Below are 9,413 nucleotides of genomic sequence, written 5' to 3'. Positions count from 1 at the left end.
CCACGAAGTGACGTAGCTCTTATGTATCAGAAAGGTGTCAAAGGGTAACCAGGTAAATGTTAGCAGGACATTATCCCAAAGGAAATATTGTTTTAAGTATAATTTCCATTTTATTTTTCCCAGATGTTTTTCTTCTGTCGTTAATGAAGCCGCCTCTTTGGTGGACTTTGATGGACTTTGGTGGAGGTCATAGGGCAGCACCAAGAGGCCTGTGTCCAGGCTTTCCAAGTAGATCCGACCACCTCGCTCTATGGCTCAGCTCACGTAGTAACCCAGCGTGGGAAGCTGGAAAGCACATGACTTTTGAAGGCATCTGCTTTAGAAACGTCCCTGTCCCTGACGGCAGCAGCCTCTGCTGTTCCAAATGACAAGCTTCTTAGTGGGCTTGTCCTTGGGCACCTCCTGGGCGCACTTTGCCCGTGGCCTTTTTCTACAGCTGTTGCTAATTTGTTGGTATTGTTTCTGACCCTTCCCTTCCGCTCACATGCTCGGCACACAGCAACGCTCAGCATGGGAAGTAAGTTCTTAAACAAACTACGACGGTGCATAGGACTTGTCTCTGCAGCTTCTGTGTGGACGTGAGCTCATTCAGTCTTTTTTCTCAATTAAAAGAGACGAGATGGAGAACTGGTTAAAGATGCCCAAGTGTCAACACATTACGGGGACCAAATGCGAATTCTCTTTACGGGCTGCAGATATTTTCACCTACACGAAGTTTCGTGTGAGAGCTGAGAAAGGAAAGCGCACTTCTTCGTGGAATGAGGTCGAGCGGTTCATTCCATTTCAGAGAGGTGAGAAGGCATCGCTGGCCGCCTTGTTCCCTAGTTAGTGGCTCTCTGGGTGTGGTCACCAGGAGCCTTTTAGGAGTCCCTTAAGTCAGTGCTCCCTAGTAATCCAGAGACTTTATTGCCTCATTCATTTTGATATTTTGATTGTCTGTGTAAGAGAATTTTGAAAGGAGGCTAGACACACGGCTAGAACCTACTGGCTGCAGATGTGGGTCTGTGCTGGTTAGTTCACAGGGTAATGAGATGTTTTTAATGTAGGTTTTTTAAAATCACACCTTGAAGTTCTTGGTTTTGGAAATTACTTTTGTAACAATGTGTCTGATAATTTTATCTTTGTGAATCCACATTTTGTAATTTTGTCTACTTTCATGGGCAGTATGCTGAGTGTCAGAGTCCATAGCCAGTGTAAACAAATCTTCAACAGCTTCCGTGATTTCTATGGCAGCACAAAGAGATCTAGAGACCAGAATTCAAGACTGCCCTGTCCCCATCTTAAGGCCTGGCCTGTGTCCACTGTCATTTCCTCCCATTTCCCTCTCATCGCTGTCTGTTCACTTCCTTGCTTCTCCCATGTTGTCACCTCTGCAGACAGCAGCGGCCACCTCTTCTCCTGGTGCACTCCCGGTCCTCAGGCTGGGTGCGTCTGAGCGCAGCGTGCACAGGGCTCCAGTCCCTCGAAGCTCTCTCCCAGCTCCCCCGGAACTGCTCGCTCCTGAGTCTCCTGGTGTCCTGTTGTCTGTCTAGGAGATGTCAAGCTTGGGCTGCAGCCGGCCTAAGTCATTGGACCTGCTTTTGACTCCTCCCAGCATTCCATTCCGTGCCCCATGCTCCCTCTGAGCATCTGCCGAGATGGCAAAGCCGTCTCACGGTGAAAATGGTCAAGCACAGCGCTCAGTCTCACTCACAGCACTTCCCGCAGCCCTCGCCATCTCAGGGAATGACATCGGCTGGTAATTTGCTCGACCCTAGACTCATTTTGATCCTTTTCTACATTTTATACCTCACAAATGTCACGTGAGGATGTCTGAAACGTCCCTTTTTGCCTTTTTACTGAGGCCCTTGTCGTCTTCCTTTGATTTCTTTCTGACCTCGCTGCTTCCTATCCCTTGGCCAGGCTGGTCATTCCAGAACCTAAATGGGATTTGGCTCTTGGCCATCCTCAGCCCCCAGTGTCTTCTTGAATTGTTACCACTTCCTTCTGCACAGCTTCCAACCACATGTCTGACTCCTCCTGAGCCCTCTCACGCACTCTGTGCCCTCAGTGTCCCATCTTAGAGAGTTCACATGTGGTCCACGGGACCTGAGCTGCCGTTCTGCCGTCTGCACAGCTCGGTGCTTTGTTCCAGCTTATGCTCGGAGGTTTCGGAGCGGCTGGCTTTCCTATTTGTGCCCTTCCTGCTCTTCACATGTTTGTCTGCAGCGCCTGCGTGCAGACCTTGGTGTAGAGTTGTTCTTGCCGTGTCCTCCCAAAGCGTCAGACCCATGAGGGCTGTCCTCTTTCTTACCTCCAGGCAGATGCTTGTCGTGAACATTTTAGAGGGGTCTCTGAAGTCCTGTAATTGTTCTCTGCTGTCAACAGCTCACATTGGCCCCCCGGGAGTACGTTTGGAAGCTGAAGACAAAGCTATAGTAGTCCACATCTCTCAACCCGGAGAAGGTGGGAAGATGTGGGCAGCCGAAACTTACAACTTCAAGTACCAGATAGTGTTCTGGCAGAAGTCTTCAGGTGTGACCGTAAGTGTCTCTTGACCTCGATTCCATGTGAGAGAGAAGGCGCTGAGTGAATTCTAAAATTTGACTCTTTATTTTTTATCTTTTTTTGTAGCAAAATGTTACAACTAAGTATTGCATAGAAAAGATTTTAAAACTGTCACCAGAGACTACTTACTGTTTAAAAGTTGAAGCCATACATCTGTCCCTCGGGAAGCAGAGCAACTTCAGTGAGGTGCAGTGTATAAACACCACAAGTAAGCGTGAACTCTTGACCTTAGGTCAGTAACCCACTACGGACAGCATGGAATTTGCACATCTTACATGACGGAGTTGAATGAAGGTTTAATAATTATTAAAACAGAGCATTGGGTAGGGGCGTGTGATTGAACACTTGTCCAGCACACACACACAGAAGGAAGGGAGGGTAATAGCACTTACAGAATCAAGTCATTTACTTAGTAATTTTTGTCTCAATAATAATAAAAATTAATTCTACTTAAAAGTTAAAATTTTATAGTATCATAAATGCTTTTTTTACTTGCCTGCAATCCCTCATGCAGTTGCTAGCAGAATAGTTGGTATCCAAAGCCTCTACAGATGAAATGTCCACAGTGCTAACACTGCCAAGCTTACCAGAAATTAGGTCAGGGGTGGGAACTGGGCTTGTTCGTGGTTTTAACTGTAAATTTAGTATGTTTTGTCTCTTAAAATCAAACAGGATAAATACGGTTGTGTCACACTAGTTTAAAGGCTGGAGAGATGGCTCCGAGGTTAAGAGCCCTGGCTGCTCTTCCAGAGGTCCTGAGTTCAATTCCCAGCAACCACATGGTGGCTCACAGCCATCTGTAGTGAGATTTGGTGCCCTCTTCTGGTGTACATACTTACATTCAGGCAGAACATAATTTTTTTAAAAAAAAAAAAGTGTTATAGAAAAAGTATGTTTAATGGATTCTTTGACTTCTAGAGACAAATAGATTGCCTGTGCCAGAAAACCTAGAAGTGGATGCCCAGGGTGAGAGCTATGTACTCAGCTGGGACTATGCATCTCGAAACGTGAGCTTCAGAGCAGAGTGGCTCCCGTAAGTCCCTTTCCTACCTGTTCTTTACCCAGTGTGCTTCGATGTCCATTCACGCTGCCTCTGTGCGCCACTGACCGCACACAGAGTGACTGACTGAGAGTGGGTGAGGTGCTCTGGGAAGCCGCGAGTCTTATTATAGGTTCCCTTATTGTAGGTCTCAAGGGGACATGGTGGCCTGTGATAGAGCAGGACACCCGGTGGCCGGGCCTGGCCCCGTACACATCCCAGCCCATATACAGATGCACACACCATCCTCATCCACGTGTGCGCACTCGCCGGCTCACACACAAAGTGACAGGACACCCGGTGGCCGGGCCTGGCCCCGTATACATCCCAGCCCATATACAGATGCACACACCATACTCATCCACGAGTGTGCACACACTCGCCGGCTCACACACAAAGGAAAGAGAAGTAATGTCGCCAAGGAGGGTGGCTTCATCTGAAACCCGCCTTGCTCCTGCGGTTGTGGGCAGAAGCCCTGTCTTGAAGCTGTAGAACTCAAGACCGCATCTCAGAGGCCATTAGGAGGGGACTGTGACCTCTACACCTGGGTTAACGGTTCATCTCAAAGGTCATGTCCACAAAGGAGATGTGCCGTTCCTTTAACTCGGAATGGTGGATGGACCCTTAAGCTAAATCTTCAGAAGCCCTCCTCCTGCCAAACAATGTAGCCTGACAGAAAAGCGAAGCAGCCACCATCTTTTCAGCTCTTGCCCACACTGTGGAGGGATTGTAGGAAGTGTGTGGTATTGGGGGGCAGAAGCCTTGAGGGTGTCCAAGAAGAGCAGAACAGACATTTGGACAAGGAGAAGTGACTTAAGAAAACAAAAAGACTTGGCACTGACCACCTATCTCAGAAATCTTTGGGCCATTGGCAATTTTGGGCTGTGAGGGGAGGTGGCCTGGGGTCTGTTTGGCTATATGTGGCCGGATTCTATGTGGGGCCCTGTGCTCAGGTGGCAGAATGCCTGAGGAAAGCACCTAGGAGGTTTGCAGTTCTGGCCTTCAGTTGAGATGCTTCGAGCTCTAGTGTCTTGGCCAATAGATTTTCTTCTCCAGCCTCAGGGAGGGACTCCCCCTTGGTGGGATGCGCTCTGTAAGGGACGCCATGGAAAAGTTATGGCACTTTTGTTGGGGTGTTGTCCAGAAGGGAAAGTCCCTATTTGTAGTGTTGGCACGACTTTGTGGCAGAAATGTTTCCATCATGGCCACTTTGAAGCTACCAGTTGAAGTCTTTGAATGTGGACCTGGGAAGACACGCATGCACATGCATGGTGAAGTAGTGTGGTTTAGCATGTGAGAGTTAGAAGTAGCTTCAAGAAAAGATAACTGGGCTCTCTTACTTGTGGTTACTATTGTGATGCATCACTGTGAGCAAAAGCAGTTGGAGAAGGAAAGGGTTTACGTAGCTCGCTCTTCCATATCATAGTCCACCACAAGGGAAGTCAGGGCAGAAACCTGGAGGCAAGAGCTGATGCCGAGGTCATGGAGGGGTGCTGCTTACTGGCTTGCTCCTCGGGGCTTTCCTATCAAACCTATGACCACCAGCCAGGGGTGTCCATACCCACAATGGGCTGGGGCTGTCCCCCCCTCCCCCCGTATATCAGTAACTAATAAAATGTCCTACAGGCTTGCCTATTTACAGGCTGTGTATCCTGGAGGCCTCTGCTCAGTTGAGATTCCCTTCTCACGGATGACTATAGCTTGTACCAAGTTCATATAAGACAAGGGACACTTTAAATATTTTTAGTAAGTTTTTATTTCTGAATTTTATATCAGCCTTTTAATAATAATTTGTTTAAAAGACATGTACTTGGAAGCGATGACTTAGCCGAGAAAGCGTTTACCATGCAAGCACAAGCCGGAGTTGAGGTTCAGGTGTGGCAGACTCTGGGAGTCAGACAGGGTTCTGGGGCAAGCTGGCTAGCTGGACCTTCCAGATCAGCACGTTGCAAGCTGGTTGAAATATCCTGCCTCAGGAAAGTGGAGAGCAACCAAGACACCCTGCGTCAGTTTAAGGCCTACATAAACACACACTGCCCCCCACGCACGTGTACCTACCCATACGCACTCACATGCACACACACGCACACAGAGGAACAGCTTGCACACTCTGGAGCACCCTCGGCTCTCCTTTGTTGGGACCAGTGTCTCCTCCATTGTCCCACGAGTTTCCTAAATGGGGAAGCTGTCCCTGGGACCTTAGTGCTCACTACAGTGTCTGACGTATTGTAAATCCTTAGTACGTGTTTACTGAGTTCACGATTGACTTTAACCTTCTGTTCTGTTCTTTCAAAGGCGCTATTTAAAAAGTGTTCCTGAAGGATGTTCAGGTCCATGGAGACCAGTGCCTGCCTGTGCAAATGTCCAGACTCCACGCTGTGTCTTTCCTCAAAACACCACCCACACAAATACGTTCTTCCTCCGGGTACAAGCCTCATGTGGAAACAACACATCTTTCTGGTCTGAAGAGAAACTTATTGATTCCCAAGAATACAGTAAGCCATGTTTTTCTGAGACAACATCTGACACTATAGCCCAGGCTGGCCTGGGACTCATTGTAGCCCAGGCTGGCTTCAAACTCATGGCAATTCTCCTGCCTGAGCTGCTGAGAGCTGAGGTTACAGGTGTGGTTCATGCACGCCTTACCTTAGTTTTTTCACTTGAGACTGTAATTTCCTCATTTAGTTCAAGTTTGTAAGAATTGTTCTAAGGTGTCTAATTCTTCATTTTTCTGTACGTCTTCCCAGCTGTCATTCGTCCTCCAACCGTTGTCATCACTTTCACTGGGGAATCTCTGCTTGTCAATGTGAGCTGTCAGGACAGTTCCAGCAAGTGTCAGGGACTAACTTACGAAATAAATTTTTGGGAAATCTCTTCAAACACTAAGGTAAAAGCCTACACAGTAAACTTTGTGACTTAAACCTCATAACTGTGTCTTGGGAAAGAAACCGAGCAGGGAGGGAGCAAGAGACTGAGACGTATGTCGTGGCTTTAAGATGTGTGCATGGGGGGGGGGGGTCTTGTAGACATTTCTGTCTGCGGCTGTGTGCCGTAGAGTCGGTATCAGCCTTTCCATGTTTCTGCAGGGCAGTTATGGGCTGCCTGCATCTGGGTCCTACTTTGTTTGTGTGATTGCATGTGTGCGTGTGTGTATGTGTGTGTGTGCATGTATGTGAGTGTATGTGTGTGTAAGTACGTGTGTACGTGAGCATGTGTGTTAGTACGTGTGTGTGCGTGTGTGTGTGAGCACGTGTGAGTGCGTGTGTGTGTGTTAGTGACCATGTGTGTGAGTGTGTGTGTGTGTGTGTGTGTGTGTAGCAGGCTTTCTTGGACCACCAGCCCCTAAATCATGACAGGAGACTTATTATGAACTATGCATGCTCAGCCTTAGCTTCGGCTTGTTTCTAGCTAGCTTTTTTTTTTTTTAACTTAACCCATTTCATTTCATCTGTGTGCTGCCCCAAGGCTCATTTCCCTCGTCTGTGTACTGTCCATCCTGCTTCCTCTGTGTCTGGACAGCTGACCCTAGGCTGCCTGGCCCCCCTTTTCCCTCTGCCCGCCAGCCCTGCCTATCTCTCCTCTGCCTAGCTATTGGCCATTGTGCCTTTTATTAGCTCAGTCAGGTGCCCTGGGCGGGCAAGGTGAGAGAGCCACACATCTCTACATAGTTCAGCAAATGCTGCATAAACAAGCTCAACACATCTTGACCTAATTAAACAAGCATTCTATCCCACAATATGTGTGTGTGTGTGTGTGTGCATGCACATGTTTACAATTGCCTGTTTATTATGTGTGTATCCAAGGGCACATGTGAACTTCTAGGACAGATTGTGGAAGTGATTCCACCTTCTACCTCCCAGAGGTTAAACTGGTGATCAGGCTTCTCAGGAAGCCCTTTGACCCTCTGGGCCCTCTTGCCAGCCCTCTACTTTGCTCTTGAAATATAACTTGAGTCTATTGCTATGGCATTAGAACCATTTTACCATGATTCCCAGCACTGTCCTAAACTAAGGTTCCTTTATAAGAATGACATTTGTGCCTGGGAATTCCTTGTGGTAAAGCCGCCCTTACTTCAGTGGATACGGAACATCACGGTTTCTACTGGGTGTCCATAGCACTCCCTCAGAGGTATGTCAACCAAATATCTCCAGATGTTGTCACATGTCCTCAGCTGGCAGCTCAGTGGAGACAGAGAGCTTTGTGGACCGCAGGAGAGAAAGCCTCCAGAGGTCAGCTTAAGCTGTGTGAGAGCACCAGCTAACACCCTTCTTACGGAGGAGTAACAGGATGGACTTCAGTGCTGCTCTGAGCCAGTCATTCGGCAGAGCCCGCCCAGCCCATGCCCTGAGCTCCGGTGGAATTCCAGTCAAAGAATCAAGCATAACAGTCTGGGACAGCTGAGACAGTAAATGTTGTCTCTTCATGTTTGGTTGGAATGTAAACAAATCCCAAAGCTCTGTCTGCTTCCCCTCCAGCTGTCTGCCTACGCTAACTGTAGCGTCATTTAACTCCAAGAATTAGCCTCAGCGTCACCAGTCCAGCAGACGTTATACTGAACTTTTATGTAGGTCTGTTCTTCTCTGCAGCACTGGTAGCCCTAGCAACTCGATGTCCACAGGCGTTTGTCAGGTCTGAAATGAGGCGGCATCTGAAGCACCTGGCACAGAGTCGGGCCGCCTTAGTGGCCATGCTGACCCACGCAACAGCTCATTGTCCAACTTGTGCTGAGGTTTTATATGACCTGCCCCGTCTTTTTTCCAAAAACAGTATTTGCAGTTAGTTCGCGCTTCAGATACTGGTGAGCTCTGCTCACTGATGCTGAAGGCTGAGTGCACATGCGCAGAACAGAAGCCCAGGCGTGCCTGATGGCGTAGTGTGTGCTGCACGGGCTCTGGGACACAGAGGATGAGACTGGTGGGCCAGGCCTTAGAGGGAACTACCCCAGCCAGTTTGTGGCTTAGTGTTGAAATGGCTTTGTTACCCAGCACGGTTGTAGCATTAGCTGACCAGTGCAAACAGCAATGACAGGTTCTCCCTCAAGGATCGGGAAATAAGGTCCCAGTGACAGGACTTCACCAGCAGTGCAGCTTGCGTGGTGATTTACTAGGAACAGCGGCCGCTGGAGCCCTTACTCTTAACTGTCCCCACCGGTATGCGGCAGTGGCAGTTAGGATGAAATTGCCTGAGGGAGGCATCATATGCTTTTTTTGGCAACAGATTTTTAACTCTGATTTGGTTATAATGGGTAACTTAAAGCATTTATATTGCTTCGCTACATACCGGCTAGGTGTTTGGAAGAGATCAGTCATGAAGAGAAAAGAAATACAGAAAATGCATATTCCCTGTCAGATTTTATGAAGCGACTGAGTTTCCTCACGGATTTTATTATTCTTATAGAGAAAAGTGATGCAGAGTAGCCCAGAGTTCACCATCATGAACCTGCCGCCGCTGACTGTGTACTGCGTGGAAGCGAGAGTGTACCCCTTTGCCTCGCAGCACAGGAGCAGCAACTTCAGTAACAGGGTGTGTGAGAAAACAAGGGCAGGTGAGCATCTTCTACATGTTTTCAGTGGAGCTCGGGTTGACAAAGTGCTGCATTGGGATTGGTGGAGAATTCCATCTTTGCTTCCAGTGGTAGAGAATGTCCTTCCTCAGCCACAGGAATGGAAAGTGAGCCCAGCGAGTCCTCCAGGGCCAGGGACACTCTGTCTCCCAGTTCGTGTTTCCTGTCGCTCTGTTTCACTCAGTCCTTGCTCACACAGTGCTCACACGGTGATAACCGCCTTCAGTCCTTGCTCACACAGTGATAACCGCCTTCAGTCCTTGC

At 48.4% G+C, this 9,413-nt stretch overlaps 1 protein-coding gene across 2 annotated transcripts in view; it reads left to right on the top strand.

Moving 5' to 3' along the window:
- The first annotated feature begins 612 nt into the window (after positions 1–612).
- Positions 613–9,413, top strand: part of Ifnar1 (interferon alpha and beta receptor subunit 1) — a 14,165-nt gene continuing 5,364 nt past the window's right edge. The window contains exons 1-7 of one of the 2 annotated variants that reach the window (XM_005345203.3): positions 613–791; positions 2,368–2,522; positions 2,614–2,755; positions 3,466–3,580; positions 5,882–6,081; positions 6,334–6,473; positions 8,984–9,131. In XM_005345203.3, the coding sequence (XP_005345260.1) occupies positions 620–791; positions 2,368–2,522; positions 2,614–2,755; positions 3,466–3,580; positions 5,882–6,081; positions 6,334–6,473; positions 8,984–9,131 (1,072 nt within the window). In that variant the 5' untranslated portion in view covers positions 613–619. Of the gene's footprint in view, positions 792–2,367; positions 2,523–2,613; positions 2,780–3,465; positions 3,581–5,881; positions 6,082–6,333; positions 6,474–8,983; positions 9,132–9,413 lie in introns of both variants that reach the window. The other variant, XM_013352776.2, reaches the window with a different exon arrangement.

The sequence above is a fragment of the Microtus ochrogaster genome, chromosome 2 (assembly GCF_000317375.1).
Source record: "Microtus ochrogaster isolate Prairie Vole_2 chromosome 2, MicOch1.0, whole genome shotgun sequence".
Classification (NCBI taxonomy): Eukaryota; Metazoa; Chordata; class Mammalia; order Rodentia; family Cricetidae; genus Microtus; species Microtus ochrogaster.
Note: the sequence above shows the minus strand (reverse complement) of the source record. Positions and strands in the feature narration are given on the sequence as shown.